Source organism: Prionailurus viverrinus, chromosome A2 (assembly GCF_022837055.1).
Source record: "Prionailurus viverrinus isolate Anna chromosome A2, UM_Priviv_1.0, whole genome shotgun sequence".
NCBI classification, from domain to species: Eukaryota; Metazoa; Chordata; class Mammalia; order Carnivora; family Felidae; genus Prionailurus; species Prionailurus viverrinus.
Genome location: NC_062562.1, coordinates 10,840,737 through 10,861,959, shown reverse-complemented (window position 1 = coordinate 10,861,959; position 21,223 = coordinate 10,840,737). Strand labels below are relative to the sequence as shown.

Here is a 21,223-nt window from a genome sequence, read left to right as displayed (position 1 = left end):
AAGATTCTCTCTTTCCCTGGTCCTCTGGTTCTCTCTCTCTCTCTCTCTCTCTCACACACACACACACACACACACACACACAAACTAAAATGAAATGGATAAATTTCCAACTGAGACTTCGTGTTCCATTAATGGCAAACTAGGTTATTGGGATTAACCTTTCAATTTAAAAAAACACAACTCTCATAGCTGGATACTTTTCCAATTACTTTTTTTTAAGTTTACTGATTTATTTGAGAGAGACAGAGACAGTGCAAGTGGGGGACGGGCAGAGGGGGGGGGGGAGAGAGAGAATCCTGAGCAGGCTCCACGCTGCCAGCACAGAGCCCCATGCAGCCCTCAAACCCACGAAACTGTGAGACCACGACCTGAGCCAAAACCAAGAGTCGGACGCCTAACCAACTGAGCCACCCAGGTGCCCCCTTTTCCAATTTCTTAAATGCATACATGACCTGAAAAGACAGTAAAGAATTACACAGATGTCACTCAAGGGGCACCTGGGTGGCTCAGTCAGTTGGGCGTCTGACTTCGGCTCAGGTCTGATCTCACAGCTCGTGAGTTCAAGCCCTGCATCCGGCTCTGCTGACAGCTCAGAGCCTGGAGCCTGCTTCCAATTCTGTCTCCCTCATTCTCTGCCCGTCCCCCGCTTGTGCTCTGTCTCTCTCTGTCTCTCAACAATGAATAAATGTGGGGATAAAATTGAAACAAAGATGCCCCTCAAATAAAAAAAAGAAGTCTGGGGGCTCCTGGGTGGCTCAGTCAGTTGAGCATCTGACTTTGGCTCAGGTCATGATCTCCCGGTCTGTGAGTTCGAGCCCCGCATCAGGCTCTGTGCTGCCAGCTCAGAGCCTGGAGCCTGTTTCAGATTCTGTGTCTCCCCCTCTGTCTGACCCTCCCCCACTCATGCTCTGTCTCTCTCTCTCTCTGTCAAAAATAAATAAACATTAAAAAAAAGAAAAGAAAAGAGAAACCTGGAGTCAAAGGAGCATGAATTATACTTTTGCGCTGGAGCGAGTCAGGGAAGTGTGAAACTGTTTTGACGGCTTCACCGCCAGGGGAGAAAAATCAAAGCCTAGAGTGACATGCGAAAGAAAAGTTGTAAGAAGATCCTCCCTACATAGGTGGAAGCCTCCAGGAACTACACTGCTCAGGGGGAGAAGACACCGGCAGAGGGGACTGCAAGTGTGACCTCTGCTGGAATTTAAACTGCCTTAGTGATCTTGGCACCACAAGCCTTGAACTCCATTGAACATCATCCTTGACCAGCAAGACTCGAAGAATGCCTCCTAGAGAAAGCTACCTTCTCCAAATTCTACACATGTTATTTCAAATATGATAACGGATACTCAAGCAAAGATAAACAGGCACACGAGACCACTAACCCTACCAGTGAAAACTAGCAAGAACAACAGACCACATAACGGATACAATGATTGCCATGATCAGACACACAGGAGAAAGCATCTATGTTTGTTTCAGTGAACATAGTGACCATGGAAACATAGTGAAGGATTCTGGGGTAAGAAAAGTTTGGGTATCATAGATAGGAACAGAGGTCAGAGTGGCAGAGAGTGGTGCCACTATGGGTTCTCCACTGTGACCCTGAGCTTCAAACATGCCCCTCAGTCAGTCTCTAACGGTGGTCCCTATCCTACTCAACCACCTCCCATAGCACCCTATTGCCTACAGGATAAAAGCCCTTAGTGGGCTCTGGGAGAACCCGCAATCAGCATGGGGCGGGGGGGGGGGGGGGGGGAGCCGTGGTCAGCTGGAAATGCTGCCAGGGTCTTGCGCTCACACCCCAGCCTCCCCTCCACCCCACCCCTCGCCCTCGCCCTCCCACTGCGTTCCCGCAGGTCCCGAGCGCCCCCTGCTGGCTATCAGTGGCGCTCGGGCAGAGGAGACCACACAGTTCTAGTCCTGGGAATCCGCCAGGGGGCGTGTGTAGGGTCGGGGTGGATCCCAAGCCAAGGGGAGCTGGCGGGTCACTGGCGGCCCGCGCTCAGCGGCTCCACCCGCAGCCAAAGCCCGCCCTCGGCGCGCAGGATGAGCTCCGGCTTCCTGCGCGGCTCCTCCTTGTCGGGCAGGACCCGAAAGCGCAGCAGCGTGAGCGCCAGGACCACCTTTATCTCGGTCAGGGCGAACGTCTGCCCGATGCAGTTCCTGCGGGCGGCAGTGGGCACTCACTCGCCAGGGACCCCAGCAGGTCCCGTCGCGCCCCGAAACTGGCCCGGGACCGCCAGCCCCGCCCGCAGGGATACCGGAGGGGACTAACCGTGCCCGGGACCCCCATACGGGGGTCCCTGAGCTTGGCTCAGATCCCAGCCCTGAGCTCCCAGACAGAAGGAAGGGGCTCTGAGCACACCGCGGAGCCCTCCTTGGACCCAGCCACCCCCCACTGCCCAGGCCTTTACCCCCAACCTCTGGAGGAGGGGAGAGAAGGAGAACCATCCTCAACACCCCCTTTCCCGCCCGCACAGCCACGTCTGGGATCTCAGGCCCAGGCCCCTGTCCTCACCACCTCATCCCCACCTCAGATGCCCGCTGCGCTCACCTGGGTCCCGCGGAGAAGGGAATAAAAGCCAGGGAAGACCTTTCCTTGATGTTTTCTGGGTCAAAGCGGAAAGGATTGTATACCGGGGGGCGGAGAGACGTGGGACTGTTGGATGGGGTTTCCCAGGACAGCAGGCTTTGGAGACACAGGTGTGCTTTTCATGGAGGGAGCGATTTGCCAGGTCAGAACCCTGAGCCCTCCCTTAGGCTCCGCTAGGGAAGTGGCCAAGCATGAGGGTGGGCGGAGGGGAGGGAGGGGGAGGCAGCACCTCAGGGTCTGGCCACACGGATGGATTGTGGTGGATCCCGAAAATACTAACGAGGCAGACAACACCTGTGGGATGGGAGGGGCCAGTCAGGAAGGGTTTCACCCTGCCTGATGGGCCCCTCTTCCTGCCCACGAGGCTCCTCCTTCTGGTCTTATGGGAACCTTTGGGGATGACCCGGCCATCTGGGAGCACGACGTCCTGGGTACAGCAGCGGGAGACGACTGTGACCGGGGGGTGCAACCGCAGACTCTCCTTGATGCACATGGTCAGGAAAGGCAACTGGGCCAGGTCGTCCCTAAGGAAGCCCCCTCACAGTTAGGCAGGGATCGAATCAGACTCCCGCAGACCTCCAGTTGCTCCCCGGATTCTGTGTCTCCCTCTCTCTCTCTCTCTCAGCCCTTCCCTGTTCTCTCTCTCTCTCTCTCTCAAACATAAATATTAAAAAAAAATTTTTAAGTATTTCTGAGCAAAGCCCAACATTCACACAGTACCTTTCAAAGTTAGAAAGTTTTAAGTTATACAATTTATTTGAAAAGGAAAAAAAATCCCTTTGCTGGACTTACCAGGTTATTTGAATAAATAAAAGGCACCCTCCTAGGTGGGATACCTAATATAACGGTGTGGGTTCTTTGTAAGTTAATTACTGTATCCAATACACCCAATTAAAATCTACTTGGTGTTTTTGGAACTTAGCGATCTTATTCAATTTGAAAAACTTAAAGTTCAAGAGTTGTGGTCGATTTAAAAAAACAAAAAAAGAGAAGTCATCCACCTGATATTAAGACCCATTACGAAAATATGGTGATAATTCAATTAAATTAAAATCAATTCCATTAAAAGGCAGCAAGGCACTGTTGCAAGAACAGGAAACCAGACCCACAGAACAAGATAGAGAGCTCAGAGACAAGTACGTGAATAGGTGAAAACGCAGCATCCGGTAAAGGAGGCCCCGCCACCCCCAGACAAGGGAGGGTTCAGACACAGACACAGACACCCCCACAGTCGCACCAACACACTCCAAAAGCCTGAATCATCATGCACTCCACGTATAAGATGGGGTCTTCTCTTACACGTGAAAGATAAAGAAATAAGGGTAAAAGAAGGTATAATACAGAAGACAACTTTCTGACCGATGAGTACGAAAGAATTCTTAAACCCCAAAACATAAACCAGAAGACAAAAAAAGAAAAGGAAAAGAAAGGAAAGAAAGAAAGAAAGAAAGAAAGAAAGAAAGAAAGAAAAGGAAAGGAAAGAAAAGAACAAAAGAGAAAAGAAAAAAAAAGAAAAGAAAAAACATGCACAGAATTAAGGATTTCTGTTTAACAAAGCACTCCATTCTATGGAACAATTAACATTCAGATGAGAGATTCACAGAAGATGGTTGCAGTAAATATATTGATCTAGAAGAATATCTTGAATAGACAAGGAATTCCTACCGATCAACAAGAGAGATGGCAGGCAACTCAAAAGAGTAGACAAAGGACATGGTCTAGAAATTCATGGGAGCTCAAACTCAGAGATTTAAAACATGAAGAGATGGGGCGCCTGGGTGGCTCAGTCGGTTGAGCATATGACTTCGGTTTACATCATGATCTCGAGGTCCATGAGTTCGAGCCCCGCGTCGGGCTCTGTGCTGAGAGCTCGGAGCCTGAAGCCTGCTTTGGATTCTGTGTCTCCCTCTCTCTCTGCCCCTCCCCCACTTGTGCTCTCTCTCAAAACTAAATAAATAACCATTGAAAAAAAATAACTAAATAAAACGTGAAGAGATGCTCCAAGTCACCGATTACCAGAGAAATGGAAATTATATAACAATGGGATGTTACCTCATATGTATTCGAGGTGAGAATTAACAAGGTGGGTGATGGTAAAGCCTGGCTGAGGCACCGGGGTGGGTGGACCCCACACACTGACAGTAAAGGTATGGACAGGAGCCACCACTCTGCAAGGCATCGGCATGGTCAAGGAAAGGCAATGTGTGTTTCATGACCCAGCAAGTTGGCTCTCAGCCTAGGACCTGGAGAGATTCTCAGACAGGTAGATAAAGACATGAACAGCAAGAGGTTCATTGTGGTCATGAGATGGAAACCTCCTGGATATTTAGGTCCAAGGCACTAGAGAGGAACTTTCCATATGACACCGTTTGAAGTGGGACAAAGTGCACTAAGTGTTTGAAGTTGAGAGACACACAAAAACACTTCTCCACTTCACACAACTGCCGTACTGAGCCCAGCCTTGAAGTTGAAGGCACTACCTCCAAAGTGTTCAGTCCAACATCTCCTCCCCATCCTTCATGCCTTGGCCCCCAATCTCCCTGGAACCCCCAGGCTCCACCTCATCTCCTCCAGTTTGCAGATATGTTTAATTTGAATATCTGACTTGTCTCTCCCCTGCTCAAACATCTCCCATGGCTCCCCACTGCCTTCCTATATTAGTCACGAATCTCCCTTCAAGAAAGAACTTGATGTCCAGCTCCAAGGAGTGCAGTTGGCTGACAGCCTCCAGTTAGAGGGCCTCTGGGCTCTGCAGCAGCATTCACGCCAAGGCCACACTCTCTTGGGCAGATCCCAGCCACTGAGAGAGCATGGTGGGCCCCTACTTTCTGACCACTTCTGCCCAATGTGAGACTCCCTCCCTGAGAGCAGTATCCCTGTGCACTTTTATCTTTTATCCAATACTGGCTTCCCAGAGGACTTGAACTGACACCTTTGGAAAAACTTCACGTGGTTTCCAAAGCAGACCAAGAAGGGCTTCCATTACCAACTACCAGCTCCAGCCTCACTGGGAGCCTCGCAGATGCTTCACACTGTAAATATCACAAGGATCCAGCCACGTTTACTTCCTCCCAAACACGCCAGGCCCACCGCTGCATGCCTCCGTCAGGGCCTTTGCCCAAGCTGTCCGTAAGGCCTGAAGCACTGTCCACTACCCATTCCCAGAGGGCTGAATTCATATTTGCTTCTTTGCTACCCAGCCTCACCCCCTTCTTTCCTCCATGATCCAGCCTTGACCAAGTAGGACTTGAATGGCACTGGACATGGAGTTGAGAAGGGCCGGCAGGGTAGACATGTTTACTGAACCAAGCAATGGGTAACTGTTTTACCCTCAAGGACCACTTGTGAATCCCTGGGATAGATAGTAGGTGGGAATTAGATATAAGAGCAAAAATTAAGAGTAAGGGTCTTTGGGGGAAATGTGCAACTTCAGGCAGAAAAGCAAGGGAGAGAAGTTCATTTACTCAACACACGCTGGATGGCATCTATCTGTTCTACACACATTGTCACGGTTCTCCAAGCAGCCCTTGGAGGAGACATTCCCTGACCTGTCCCGCCCCCATTTCCAGAGGAGAAAAGTGGTATTCAGAAAAGGGAATTGGTTTTATTCAAGTCACATAGCAAGCAAGCAGGGCAATAAATGTGGGCACTCCAATCTTTCTGTTGCATAAGCCTGCTTTCCCCTGCTCTCCAGGCTGGGTACCATACCCTTGCCTCTGGGTGCTGCTCCTAGTCTCTCTAAGCAACAATGACACAATCAACAAAAAGTTCTTTCCCCTTCCCCAGCAGGGGAGCAGAGCCAATGAGAAGGGTTCCAGAACAGGACATGAGGACCTGCACTCACCATTCAATCTCTTTAGACTCACGGTCCTTCAGGAGCTCTTGCACCTCCTGCCGACAGTGCTCTTGATACTCTGGGTGCTTCGCAAGGTTGTACAGGACCCAGGAGAGACCACTGGCCGTGGTGTCATGGCCTGAGAGGCAGCCAGACAGGCTTGGGTCTCTGGGCTTGTTCAGCACCAGAGGGCGGACAGCGCCCTTCGTTAGGGCCCTCAGGGAGGATGGGGAAGATGGGGTGGGATGGGGTGGTCCAGGGCCCACCTGCCAAGTCCCTGGGATTGGACAGACTCCTACCCCCTGCAGTCCCACACTGGGATGCTTACCCCCAAACATGAAGGTGTCAGCTTCAGCTCGGATATCCTCATGGGACAGTTCCTTCCCATCTTCATCCTGCAGAAAGGGCACGACCTCCTGAATCACACCGGCTCGGAGGGCACCTGAGTCTCGCCTGAAACAGTCCCTCAGGCTCCATCACCAAAGCAGGATTCGTCCCTCATCACCTCTAGAGCCCTATCCCACAGGTTTCCCTGTATCCAGCTTTTTTCTCCCAAGCAGCCTTCTACAAAGTCATGTCTAAAACATATCCCTGACCTGTCTCTCCCTTCCTCAAGCACCTTCCGTGGCTCCTCAGTACCCGCTGGGTCAAGTCCAAGTTCTCCCATCTGACATTTGAAGTCAAGGTCCATTCTAACTCTTGAATTCTGATCCCAGGGAAGCCCACCTTGGCCAGCAGGAGCACATCAATGAAGTCCAAAGTCTTGGCCTTAGCCTTGGCCTTGAGGAAGTCATGGGAGCCCTCAGTAAGGAGGGAGCGGCGCCGCTCCTGGATGATGGCATCTGTGAAGTTGTGCACCAGGTCACAAGCCCTGCGGAAGCGCTGCCCATCAGGGGTGAGGTAGTACAGCAAGTCCGGGTGCAGGAAGATCTGCCTCTGCCGTTTCACCACAAGGGCACTGAGCTCCAAGATGGCAGCAATATATTCGCTGGGGCTCCTGAAGGGTCAGGCCATAGAGAACAGCTCCTTAACCCACATGAGGCCCTAGGAGTGCCTTCCAACCAGAACCTCAGAAGCATGTCCCTGCAAAACAGAGTGTCCTCCAGGCATGCTTCTCTCTCCACCTGCCATCTCTGTCAATGCAATCATGGCCCAGACGCTGGAAAGACCTTGGGTATCACACTCATCTCTCTTCTGCCCTACACAGTATCTGCTCCTGCCCATTCCTCCTTAATTTCCCCCAAATCTCCCCCATTTTCGCCACCACATTCAAGCTGCCTCCTCCTCAGCTTCTGTGTCTAGGTGACAGTTCGTCCTCTCTAGAGTCCGATGTCCAAGAACAGCTTTGATCATGGCCTTCTGCTCAAACACCTCCCACATTCCATCCCTGGAAACCTCAGGATAAAGCTCAGACCCTGTTCCTTCACTTTTCAATATCCTTAAGATTAGCCCCCCTGCCAACCTTCAATCACATTCCCAAGGTGGCACATGCTTTATTCATCCTAGTCCTGTTGCCCTTTATCAAGCATTTTTGCTTACCTGAAACTTTACCTTTCTCTTTCCCTTCCTTGTCCTTCTTTGTCTCACTCTGATCCATCTCCTCCAGGAAGTCCCATCTGATCGCCCTGGCCAGCCCTCCCTTCTCCATCGACTCCCTTGGGTCTACAGTTCATGTTCCCAGGTCCTGAGCAAGCACTCACTCCTGGCAATTGCTGTCAAAACTGAAGACACATTTCTGCAGACTGTCCAGGGTCATGAGGCTGATGTGCTCAAACATGTCCAATCGGGTGCTGCCCTCTGAGACTAGGCACTTCCACTTGGCCTGGACAGAGAAAGGGGCAAATCTGGGGCTGGGACCTACCTCCTCTGAGCTCTCCCTCAGTCCCAATCACCAGGATGGACTCCCCAAAACCCAGGCTCCTGGTCCTCCACCCCAGGCACCCATCTCCAGGGAGGACCAGGCTTGGCTGGGAATAGAAACTCTTACTATTAAGACCCAATGGCTGGGAGTCAGGAGACCTCAGTTCAAATCCTGGCTCTGCTTCCTACACCCCTGTGTGCCCTTGGTCAACTCACTGCTGCCCTCTGGACTCCACCTGTCAAAGCTTCAGTAACAGTTAAGATGACTTGCTCTGTTGTCAGACAAACCAGGTTGGAATCCCAACTCCATTTATTAGCTCACTTGCTAGCTGTGTGAACGGGAGCAGGCTCCCTAACCTCTCTGAGCCTCAGTTTCATCACCTGTAATGAGACAATAATCATCATCTCTACCTTATATGGTTGTGGAAATTAAAGAAGACAACGAGTGCAATAGAACTGGTGCATGAGGGGCAGTGGGGAGACTGAGTCGATTACGTGTCCAACTTGGGCTCAGGTCATGATCTCATGGTTCCTGATATACACCAAGAGCTAAGTAACCACTAGCTCTCACCCTCATCTTCGTCATTATCATAGAGGTAGGCGACTGCTGCAAAAATGTCTCCATTTCTTCATCCCTCCCTATACCTTCACCCTTTGCAATGAGGGTTGGCAGATCTTCCATTAGGAGGTAACCTCTTTCTCCAGCTCTTGAATTGGAGCTGGATGTGGGACATGCTTCCGCCAACAGAAGAAGGTGGAGGTCCTTGTTGCCTGTTCTGAAACTAGGCTTCAAGAGGTACTGCATGTTTCTGCTTGTTCTGTAGGAGCCCAGGGTCTACCATGCAATCAAGCCTAGGCTAGCCTACTGGAAGATGAGGGACAAATGCAGGAGTCTGGTTGTCCCACCAAGGCCATCCTAGACTAGCCAACCATTAGCCAAGCCCCAAATGTGTGGCAGAGCTGAGCCGGGAAAGGAGGGCTGTCTCCCAAACCCAGCCATGGCCCCAGACACGTGAGTGACTCCAGCCAAAATAAGAACTATTCTCCAGACTCATCATCTTGCGAGCAATAAAACACAAATCCTTTCCACCTCATGAGTTTTAAGGTGCAGTTCAGTGAACAAAGAGCTACCATACAATCTTCATCATTAGTGTCTCAAGTTTCACAGAGTTTCAGTGAGGCAGATTAGAAGCTAACACCTTCCGAGCACCTACAATGTGCCAGGACCATGATTCCATTACATCATCTTGACCACCCTTTAAGAAGGGCTTATGATCTTCATTTGACAGATGGGGAAACTGATGCTTGGAGAAGAAATAGAATGGCCTGAAAGTCATCTAGCAAAGCCAGGACTCCAGGCCACTCCCCTTTTCCCAAGGCTCCAGCTGGGTCCCTGGGTTTCAACTCACATGCATGATGTCTGCACTTTTGTTGAAAATCTTCACATAGGATTTCAAGATTTCAAAGTGGAAGGCAGGTGTCAGCAAACGACGGTGGTGGCTCCACTTGTCACCAGCAGTCAGCAGGAGCCCATCCCCTAGTAGAGGCAGCCACGAGGAGTAGGCCAGGGCAGTGCTTTCCCCTGAGACCCCAAGGTTGTCCCCAACCTCCTTCACTTAACAGTTACTCACCCAGCCAGGGCCTCAGAAAACTGTAGAAAAACTTATCCTTGGGCACGATGGTGGCTGGCAGGAGAGACAGATCATCAGGGGCCATAGAGAAGAGGCAGGGATGGGCTTTGGGTTGGGGGGTGGAGGATCCAAGCCAGGGGAATGCATACCCCCTCCAACCTCCATAGTGGGAATTCTATAGGGCAGAGTGGGGAGGTGAGGGGGGACAAGACCAGGCTGCAGCACAGAGCAGAGCAAAGGCACAGCCCATGGACCTACCCCTAGGTACTTAGATGTTCCCGAAAATATGGCACAACACACCCAACATGCCTTGACATGGCTCCTTGCCGGTCCGACATGTTCAAAACACCCAAGCACAAATCAGCACTCCACAAAATGCCTTTACAGGGACCTAGGACATCGCACCTGTCCCAGAACCCTCTGACATCTCCTGGGACTTCTGACATGGCCCCAACACATGGTAACGTGCCCTGACACAAAACAACATGCATAACACACACTGGCCTCATGCAGCATCCTCTGAATGGACCCAAGGACAATCTGACACGACCTCAGTGTGTCTCATAGATGGTCCCTGGCAGGACTTAAATATGGTCCCACTAATGTCCCAGACATGGCCCAGGTGTGACCTAGCCTTTCTCAGGATTCTCTTCCATCCCATAGTTATCATTAAGTGCTTAGGCTCAGGGGCTCCTCTGTCCTTAAGAGACCAAACAATGTTGCCACCCTCAGATGCTGAGCTCCCCCCACCACAACGAGCTGCCACTGCTCCCTCGTGCCTCTAGACCAGCTCCCCACAACACTCTGTGCATCTTCCCCCACAACACTCTGGCCATCTCCCTATCCCAAATCCCCTTCCAACTAAAGGTCCCTCCTACCAGAGGCAGGGCAGTCAAGAACACACAGAAGAAGTAAGAGAAAGCCTTCAGCATGCTTTGTGACCTTGAGAAGTTATTAAGCCTCCTTGAGCCTCCATTTCCTCACCCAGGAAATGGTCCCCTAGCAGAGATGCCAGTGAATGGACATCTGTGGTATCTGCCTGTCCATCCCCTTCTGGAACCAACACCTCGCTCCTCTTCCTCCCTCAGTCCAAGTAGCTAGGGAGGGTGGCCATGCCACTCCATCCTCTGTTCCAGAGCTGAACATATGACCCTAACCCTTAACAATCAAGTTGCCGTGACTAGAGGCAGAATTGGTCCCTGTGACCCAAGCCAGGCCAATTTAAGAGAATCCTTCAACTATTTCTGGGTCTTCAGAGAATGAGCTCACGTTTCCATTGGGGTTCAGCTTCTTAGACACATCTGTGTCAGCATGAGAGTGAAGCTGTCACTGAGGAACACAGAACTACAAGAGAAAGACAGATTCCCAAGGGCACTGTTTGAAGACTGGATCCAACCACGCCTGAAGACAACATTCCTTCAGCTTTTCAGTCAATAGATTCCCTTTCTTCTCTTAGACAAACATTGCTGATTTTCCACCACTCAAAATTGAAAACGACTGGGAACCAGAGAGAGCCAGGGACCTGCCAGAGTCACCCAGAAGGTTAATGGCAGGTCTCCATCAATACTACCCACTTCCCTGCTCAACCTGGTCTGTCCAGAGCTGTGAAGAACTGGGAACAGGGACAAGGGAGTGGCTGGGTCGGGTGCTCCTGGGAGAGATACCTGGGGCCTGGATCAAGGGGGCAACGAACTTGGGGTGGACCAACCGCAGAAGTGGGTAGAAGGGCCCCATCCACCACAGGTTAACATCACGGAAGCTGTGGCTCAGACTCTCCATGAACCTCAAGCCTTCTTCATTGCTCTTTACCTGGGGGTGGCAGGGTGGAGGAGGAAGGCCAGGTCAGGCAGCAGCCCCAGAAGCTTACAACTTCCCACTGCATCCCCCCTTCTGCCTGCATTATTAGTCTACACCTCTACATCTCACCAAGTCAGCTTCCCTTTGTTGGTCTGTTTGTCTCTTTTTGTGTGTCTATCTATGTGCCTCTCCCTCTCCCTTCACTCTCACAATCTTCATCTGTTTCTTTAGGTAGGTGATAGACATCCAGATGATAATAGCTAGATGATGGAGAGCTACTTGATGATGAGAGATAGATGATAGATAGATAGATAGATAGATAGATAGATAGAGATAGAGAGATAGATAGAGATAGATGATAGAGAGATAGATATATATAGAGAGAGAAAGAAAGAGTGAGAGAGACAGAGAGAAGAGGGATGACAGATAAATGCAAAGATGGTTGTATGGATGCATGGACAGATGGACAGACAGACAGATAGATGGATGCATGGATGGATGGATGGAAAGAAAGACCGATGGATGGATGCATGCATGGATGGATGGATAGATGGATGCATGCATGCATGGACAGACGGATGGGTGGATGGACGCTTGGAGAACGGGTGGATGGATGGACAGACGTATGGATGCATGCATGCATGCATGCATGAGTGGATGGATGAAGAGGGAAAGGAAAGAGATGAGAGATGGATGGGTAGATGATAGATGATATGTGTTTGTGTATGTTTCTTTTACATTCTCTGTATGTCCTCTCTGACTCCCTCACTTTTTCTCTGTATCTCTCTCTTTCTTCACCTCTATTTCCCTCTCCATCTCTCTCACTCCCCTTGTCTGTGTCTCCTAACCTGCACACCCTCCATGGCTCCCCAGAACCCTCAGAATAAACCCCCTGCCCCTACACAGTCTGCAGCCCCACTGGCTCTGCTGTCCCCTCCACCTTCTCCCTGCCTCTCACCAGCATTGCTCTTTATGCACTCAACTCATGGTTGCTCAAAACCCTGGTGCTCGCAAGGCAGTGGGGTGGCTCAGGTGGTTAAGCATCTGACTCTTGATTTTGGCATGGGTCATGATCTCACAGTTTGTGAGTTCAAGAGCTGCACTGACAGTGTGGAGCCTGCTTGGGATTCTCTCTCCCACTCTCTCCCTCTGCCCCTCCCCCACTCATGCATGTTCTCTCTCTCTCTCTCTCTCAAAATAAATAAATAAACTTTAAAAAACAGGTGTTTGCTCTGTCCCCTCCAGGCCTTTGAGTGGGCTATTCCTCTCCACAGTATATACTTTCTCTTCTTTTCTTAAAAAATTCCTACCCATCAGACCAGACCCCCTTCCAACAACTCCTTCTCTAAGAAGCCTTCCAGCCTACCCAAACAGCAGATGCCTTGCTTCCCCTCTGAGTTCCCCTTACCCCTGTCTCTCCGTCAGACCCACTCTTACCACACAGGATTGAGGGTGTCTCTAGCTCTACATGCCCAAGATTGGGGTTCCCCCAAGACATTACCTGGGACTGAGCCTCCCCAAGGACACTCCTGAAGCAGTGTCCAGAAGAAAGCAATGACCAAGGTCGCACAAGAGCAGAAAGGACCTTGGAATCCACAGGGACCTCACAGAGCCTGGCAGGGAGGGGTATGTGGCCCTCAGATGCTGCCACAGTGCCCATGGCCACATATTCCAGATGGGTACCTGTGGCATGATGACAGAGCAGGCAATGCCACAGTGGCAAGAAATGATGGGAGCCCAAGCAGATCATAAACCCTGCGAGTAGGCAGCCACCAGCTGAATTAAGACCCTCAAGCCCTGCTCTGTGAGGTGGACCTACAAGCAAGACAGGGGCCATCACCTCCACAGAAGGAGCCACGGCAAGTTCCCCTGCAACCTCTGCAGTGGTCAGTGTGTCCAGACTCTGCATAGATGGAGGGGATCTCTGTTTCTTCCTGCTCCTTCCCTTGGGGGCAGAGGGATCCTGCAAGACTCTTCATGTCCCAAGGGTTCCTCCCAGGACACAGGAAGAAGACATGCTCCCTGCCCCCAGAGAGGCCGACCTTGGCTTGAGAAGTCAGATCTTTCTTCTCCTGGGAGTCGTTCCAATCTCAGGGAGGTGCCCACGGGAACAGCAGGGTGGCCTCACGTTTTGTACTGGGGCTCGTTCCCATGTCCTGTCATGTCCTGGCCAGTCCACACGACCCCCCCGCTCCCCAGATGGTGAAGGTATGCAGACCTTCCAGCTCTGACAGACCCTAGGACACAGGTGTGAGCTCTGCCCATCAGTCAGGAGGGCAGCTCCCACCAAGTCCTCTTCTGACCCCCAGCTTGCATGGTGTATCCTGTCTGTCTGTCTGTCTGTCTATCTGTCTATCTACCTCTACCTATGAACCTATTGACTATCTATGAACCTATCCCCTGAACCTATGGACTCCCCCATCAGCCGTGCCTTTTGCAAATGAAGAAACCCAGGCCGCGTCTCCCAAAGGGAGAAGGAGGGGGGCTTGCCTCCCAGTGAGGCATCCTCTCCAGTCCCACGGGAAGCCCCATCCCGGCCTGACAAATACTTCCAGGTGATCCAGACAGGTGAATACAAGTCATTTTCACTTTTGTGACTGTTTCCTGCTCCTTAAGAACCCTGAGGCATTTGAGGAGATTGTCCCAGAGAGGGAGAGTGACTCAGCTGAGGTCACACAGCAAGAGGGACTGGAGGAGGGAAGAGTGACCAAGACCAGCCTCCATGGCCAAGCCCTCATAGGAGGTGTAGGAACTGTAATTTTATAACATTCCTGCTACCTCCATAACTTGCTGAGAAATTGCCAACACCCAGAATATCAGGTAACATTCAGGACACGCTTAGGACATCCTGTTGTGTAATGAGCTGGTTTGTGGGGTGGCCGGGGTGGAGCTGACCCTGTCCCTTTGGCATTGGATGGCCAAGGGAGGTGATGGTAAGTTCATCCAAACCTAGAACAAGGCCTCCACCATGACATTATCAAACAGTTATTAAGTGCCAACTGTATGCCAGCTCCTGAGCCGGGCATTATAGATATCAATCTATCCCCAGTGCCACTGTCCAGTGAGAGAGAGAAAAAGAGAGATAATAAACAGATAACTGGACAATTAACTGAGTGTGAGCAGGACCAAGTCAGAGGTCAAGGTCTAGGGGGGGAAGTCAAGGGAAGTTCGTAGAAATTACACCTGAGCTGAAAATGCAACCAGAAAAGGAGGGATCGACCCAGTGGCTGCAGGAAGGGAAGCCCTTCCAGGCAAAGGAGCAGCACAAGCAAAGGGCCTGAGGTAAGAAGGGTTTGGCTCGTGGAGGAGAGAAAGCAGGAGCTTGGAGGGTCCAGGGTGTGCACGGGGCCAGGAGGGCAGCAGAGCCTGGCCAGGCAACACGTGGTCTCTCTCTAGAATGATGATCAGTCTTACAGAATGGTTTTCAGCTGAGTAGTGGTGTTAACAGAAGTGAAATTTCAGAAAAACCTCTCTGGGGTTAAAGACAGAAAGGACCACAGGGGAGACTGGGGCTGGAGAGCTGGAAGCTTATAATTCATTTGTGGTGGGAGTTGATGGCCCCCTTGGGAGTCAGAGCCCCCCCAGGTGAGGCAATGGCCTGGGGAGCCAGAGAAGAGGGCGGGTCGGTTAGGACCCTGAAGCCTCCCTGCATGGAAAGGTGGGGTGAGGAAGAGCCAAGTGGAGACCAGGGCTGGGTGGTGTGCGAGAACCCAGAAGACTCGCATGTTCTGGGCAGCTGTGGTGGTCAGCAGGACCAGATTGCTTCCGGGGGATGATGAGGTCATGGTCATGTCCTGGAAACATGACAGGGGTGGCAACCAGGCAGGAGTGGGTGAAGACGGGCTGCCGAAATGCAGGCACTGAATGAAATAGGTTTGGTCACAAAGGTCAAGGCCAGGGTGATTCCTTCTGAAAGGGGAAGTGGTCAACTTTTATCCCAGTTGGGCAATGGGACCCGTTGATTTATCTTGGGAGTGAAAGGCAAGATCACAAAAAGGAGGCAGAAGAAAAGGGCGCACAGCCCACCCCTCTCCTCCAGCCCAGCAGCACCCCATGGCAGGAGAGGGGAGCAGAGGCCAGAACTGATTCCTGTGGGGAAGCCAAAGCCCAGAGAGGCGATGTGTTTGCCTGAGGCCAGCAAACATGGGCCAGGCAGGGAGCGGACCCTGCACGGTGGCCCCTGGCAAGATTGTGGGGACACCGGGGAACTTGGCTCTTTGCAGTCCTTCTCTGCTGTCCCAGACCCCAGCCCCACCCCAGGTCCCCGTTCCCCACCCTTGGGAAAGTGCATCCACCCCGATGCCCCAGGCCCATCCTGCCACCCACACTCACCAGTCCCATGTGACCCCAAAACCAGCTCTGCTTCGGGGGCTGTGGAAAACACCGGAGGCGGCAGCAGGTGTCATAGAAGCTGTAGCTCCAGGCCAGGACGCGGGCCAAGAGCCAGGAGACCCCCACCAGCAGCAGGAGCAGCCATGGGGAGGCTGCCACCTGCCCGAGTCCCAGCCAGGACAGGCTCAGCATCCTGGAGGCAGAGGGGACAGATTTTCCTGAGGCCGAGGAAATGGGCCCAAGGGTGAGCTCTCTGGACTCTTCAGGAACAGAGGGAGAGCCCCTCTTCCACACCGGAATGGGAGGGGCAGGGACAGAGAGGGGTAGGCATGGTGAGTGCTCAGCACTTGGCAAATGGTGATTCAGAGAGGGGAGGAGGACCTAGACAATTCCAGAGGGAGAGGCAGAGTGAGTGAGAGGGAGAAAAAGAAAGAGACACAGAGAGATAGCTAACCACCCACCAGTAGCCACTCTGCTCCCAGCGGCTCTCTGGAGCCACCCCACCCTTGGGCAGCATCCTTTGCTACCCAGGATCAAGACCCCCAGCCAGGTACCTTCAGACCACGGCAGCTTATCCACACAGCCTCCTCTCCCCTCCTCTTGGAAAGTCTTTGTCCCTGGCGCCTGACCTAGGGGACACTGGCAGTGCCCAGGCTAAACCAGCCAATCCCTGCTGCCTGCTTACCTCCTCCCCACCTGGCAGTGGCCCAACTAGTAGGTGGGGGAGGGGGACTTCCCTGTTATAGAGTATGGGATTGGATCCTCAGAAATCAGCACCTCCCATGTGGGGGTGGGGGATCCGGTGAGGGAGGGGCAAAGTGACTCTTGGGCCCCAACTAACAGCCACCCCTGCCCTTTCAAGGCCAGCAGGGCACAGCAAGGAAAAGCTTGAACGTGAGAGTTCAGGTGCCATGGGGGCAGGGTCCAGCCAAGCCTAGTCCCAAAACATCTCTGGGGCTCCTCTCCACGTACGAGGCAGGCCAGAGGCATGCACCATTTCCCAGCGCAGAATCAGGAAGCCTTGGGCCTCCTGGCTGCACAGCCTGGCAGGAGTTCAAGCCCTGCCTCCAAGCAGCCTAGGGCCTGGGCTGACACAAGACCGCTGGGGGCAGGAACAAAAAGCCCTTCTGGCTGGGGTTACTTGCATTACACTCAGGGAGTAAAGGGCCCAGTGGGAAGAAGGCACCTGGAGGTGAGGGGGTAAGGCTGCAGGAGGCCAGGAGAGGGAGGGGGGCCCAGACAGAGCTGGGAGACCCTGCACGCAGTTCAGCCCCCTCCTGGCTGGGACCTTGGGCTGTGCCGGCCCTCTCTAGGCTCAGTCTTGCCATCTGGGAAATGGGATGTCAGATGAGGGCCTGAGAGGGGGACAGGAAGGTAGGAAAGATCAGGGACCTCCGAAAAGATAAGTTGCCAAGAAAGAGCTCGTGACTAGTGTGTGTGCTCTCTGTGCCAGCGTTCCACGTAAAGTAAACCTACTGTTTGCAGAAGACTGTCTGTAAAGTGTGCCTACTATGTGCTGGGTACCGCAAAAACTGTGCCTACAGTGTGTTGGGAACACTACATGAAGTGTGCCCACCACGAGCCAGCTACGTCGTATAAACTACGCCCACTGTGTGCCCCTTCTTTTTGACACAAATCCTGTCAACTGTATGCGAGGTGTTGACCTAAAGCATGCCTACATGTGCTGGGGACCCTCTATAAGGCATGCCTACTAAGTGCTAGGTGCTCTGCATAAAGCACACCTACTGTGTGTTGGGTGTTCCATGGAAAGTATACCTACTGTGTGCCTATGCCCTCTTAGAGTTCTCCCACTGTGTGGCAGGTGCTTTACGTAAAATAAGCATACTCTGTGCAAAGTACTTTGCATAAAACATGCCTACTGTGTGCCATGAACTCTTTGCTGTGTCCTCTGCAAAAACCTTGACTACTGTGTGGCAGGTGCTCGACATTAAGCATGCTTACTGAGTGCCAGGTACTGTGCATAAAATGCTCCTTCTGTGTGCCAGGTACTCTATGTAAAGTAAACCTATTGTGCACCGCGTGTTCTGCCAATGAGATAAAGCAACATCTCCGCCCCCCCTCTCCCCCGCACCTGCCAACTCTCTGGGCCAGTGCCCTGGAATCAGAGAGAGAGAGATCCAGGTGATGACATCCATAGGAGGGAAGATGCCTATTTAACAGAAGAGCAAACTCTGGCCCAAGAGCCAGAAGGCCCAAAGATGCCTATTTAACAGAAGAGCAAACAGAAGAAGCTCAGAGAAAGCAAGCCTCTGGCCCAAGTTGCAGAGCTGGGAGGATCGCAGGTCTGCCACACTCCTAAGCCCGGGCGAAGCTTGGCAAAGCTACTGAGCAGGGGACGGGCAAAGAGTCGTCCTGACACGGGCAGAGTGCTGGGAAGACCCCAAACCTCCCTCTCCCTCCGGCCAGGGGGTCCAGGTGGCTGGTCCTGAAGCCCTCTGAGTTCTAAGGATCGGTTACTCAGTGTGGTCCTCAGACCTCCACCGTAGGCATCACCTGAGAGCTTGCGGGACATTCAGGATCTCGCACCCCGGCCTAGAAATATTGACTCCAAACTGCGTCTAAGTAGATCCTCAGGAAAAGTGTACATGCCTTCAAGCTTTAAGAAATGTTGCTTTAAGACCTCTGAGTCCAGGTTCTGCAGAGAAAGTGGGGAGGGGAAAGGCTTACTTCTCTGATTCCCAGTTTTATCTTGTTTTGTTTCAGTCACAACGTAAGGAGAAAAAGAATCTAAATCTCCAGGGGTTGTCACACAACCACGTGTCTACTGACCATCTGTTGTGTGGGGGGCACACAATTTTAGGCACCGGGGATGCAGCAGTGAACAAAGACTCCACTGTCAAGGGCCTCGCATCCGGTGGGGAGATGGGCGGTGATCCAGTAAATGATCAAGAACATAACAGACCGTGATAAGGGACGTTCCGGGGGGAGGGTCCCACCTTCAGCCTGGCATCAGGGCGAGCAGAGACCTGGAGGAAGAGGGAGCGTCACCAGGGGCAACCTGGGGCGGGATACCCATGCTGCACAAAAAGGCAGGTGGCTTGTTGTTCTTTTGACACGGGGGCTAAGAGCACACACATGCAAGATCACACAAGTGACCAAGGCCAAGGCAGCTGGCAAAATCCGGCCCCATACAGAGGCTATAAGTAAGTGTTGAACTTTGATGGGCCATCACAAGGACTAAAACCAAACAGGGCCTCTGGCAATGGCCCCAGCCTCACACAGAAAGGCAGAGGTTGACCCCCCCAGAGGTCAACCCCCATCCCCCAACCAACAACCCCCAGTGAGCAAGAGGCAGAGTCTATTAGACCAGGGCTCCCCCTGACTCTTGAGGCAGGAAGCCTCAGGTGTGGACATTCTACTTTGAGCCAGAGAAGGATCAGAGCGTCCCCAGTGGTTTCTCATCCAACAAGGAATGTCTCAGCTGCCAAATGACACAAGCCTGGCTTATGCAATGGCCCCCACCAACACATAGAAAGGCAAAGGTTGACATCCCCCCCCAGACATCAACCCCCATCCACACCCAGAGCCGGGAAGTGGACAAGTGTGTGTCAGACCAGAGGTGGCAGTCACTCTGTGAGTCACCAGCTTTGGGCACAGCCTATCACCCTCTGAGCCTCCGTCTTCATGTCCGTAAAGTGAGCTTGGTAAAACCTCACAGGGCAATGCAAGCATTCTATCAGACCCCATCAGGGAGAGTAGGGGAAAGGAACTTTCAAAGTGACATGGGAAGGAAATGTTTCCATTTGTGACTACATGGGAGGACGGATGGACCTTGAGGGTATTATGCTAAGTGAAATAAACCGAACAGAGAAAAACAAGTACCATATGATCTCACTTATATGTATTCTTTAAAAAACTGAACTCATAGAAATAGAGAACACACCGCTGGTGGCCAGAAGGGTGTAGGCAATGGGTGCAATGGGTGAAGGAGTTCAAAAGGTACAAATTTCTAGTTATAAAATAAATCAGTCCTAGGGATGCAATGCAAAGCTTGGTGACCATAGTTAATAACACTGTACTGTATATTTGAAAGTGGCAAAGAGAGTAGGTCTTAAAAGCTCTCATCACGAGACAAAGAACAGTCTATAGCTACGTGTGGAGGTGGGTGTTCACTAGACTTTTCGCGGTGATCGTTTGCAACATATACACATGTGGGATCATGACGTGCACCTGAAACTACTATAATGTTATATGCCGATCATACCTCAATGAAAAAATTGGCATATGAGTAATGAGCTCGTCTACGGCTAGAGCTTGTGAATATGTGTGTGGATCTGTGTGTGTGCACGTTTGCATATGCCCTGAGAAAATGCCAGAAGCATCCACACATCACAGTGGAAGTGGAGAGAGTACAAGTGGCATCTGGATCCTTCTCACGTGCTACTTGTCTCACGCTTTCTGTCTCCCACACTGTGCTGCTATAATTTGTATCACGAAAACACAAATTTCAGAGGAAACAAGGATTGTCACAGTGGGGAAGGGGCCCATGGTTGGTGCACAGAACAGGTGAGCAGTTCGTCTCTTGTGACCCCATGAAGACACCTGTCCCAGGAGTCAGCCTTGGGGTCCCTCTACACCAAGCAGGGAGGCTGCCTGGTGGCTGGAGTCTCTCTTTTCCTTTCCTCTGCCTTTGGGAAGGAACAGGTTCCGGATTCAGCCCAACAGAGTTCGGATCCCAGCCCTGCTCCTTGCTGGCTGTGTGACCTTGGACAAGTCACTTGTCCTCTCCGCTCTTCATGCCCTCCTCAGTAAATGGAAAGGGGGACTTACACCTCCCAGGTAGTTTGTTCTTCAACAACAACAACAAAACTGTACCAGAGACTCTATGCCAGACATGGTGCTTGAACCCAAGACCCAGGATGAACAAAACAGATAAGGTCTCTGGATGGTGGTGCTCATGTCTGACGGGAGAAGCCGATGGGAAACAAGACCAAGTCAGATGGTGGGGTGGTAATGAAGGGAATTAACAGAATGAGAACCAGCAAGTGACCAAGAAGGCAATCGGGGAGGGCTGCCCTGTGGAGTTGACCTCTGAGCAGAAACCTGAGTGACATGGAAGAGTGAACAGTGAATAACGATCGCTCTTTGCCCCTAAAGCCACAGCAGGACTGTAAACACCCGGCACACAGTGAGGTAATCAAATGGCTTGAAAAC

At 51.9% G+C, this 21,223-nt stretch overlaps 2 protein-coding genes across 2 annotated transcripts in view; both read right to left on the bottom strand.

The window, feature by feature from the left end:
* Window positions 1-21,223, bottom strand: part of LOC125155845 (cytochrome P450 4F3-like) — a 98,154-nt gene that overhangs the window by 54,323 nt on the left and 22,608 nt on the right. The gene's annotated exons all lie outside the window — the stretch shown is intronic.
* LOC125157545 (cytochrome P450 4F3-like) lies at window positions 1,443-16,565 on the bottom strand. Its single transcript, XM_047844380.1, has 13 exons — window positions 16,510-16,565; window positions 16,049-16,241; window positions 11,584-11,728; window positions 9,920-9,973; window positions 9,698-9,825; window positions 8,129-8,250; window positions 7,155-7,425; window positions 6,757-6,823; window positions 6,438-6,567; window positions 2,984-3,117; window positions 2,824-2,887; window positions 2,555-2,638; window positions 1,443-2,163 (listed from the first exon to the last, which is right to left on the bottom strand). Exons 1-13 carry the CDS (start codon window positions 16,563-16,565, stop codon window positions 1,986-1,988), a joined length of 1,626 nt encoding a protein of 541 aa, XP_047700336.1. The 3' UTR covers window positions 1,443-1,985.

Coding starts and splice junctions, on each gene's coding strand:
- LOC125157545 (XM_047844380.1), bottom strand. CDS start 16,565: ATGCTGCCCAAGGGTGGGGTGGCTCCAGAGAGCCGCTGGGAGCAGAGT. Junction 6,824..7,154: donor ATGTGCTCCTGCTGGCCAAG/GTGGGCTTCCCT, acceptor CCCTTTCTGCAG/GATGAAGATGGGAAGGAACT. Junction 2,639..2,823: donor TCCGTGTGGCCAGACCCTGA/GGTGCTGCCTCC, acceptor TCTCCGCCCCCC/GGTATACAATCCTTTCCGCT.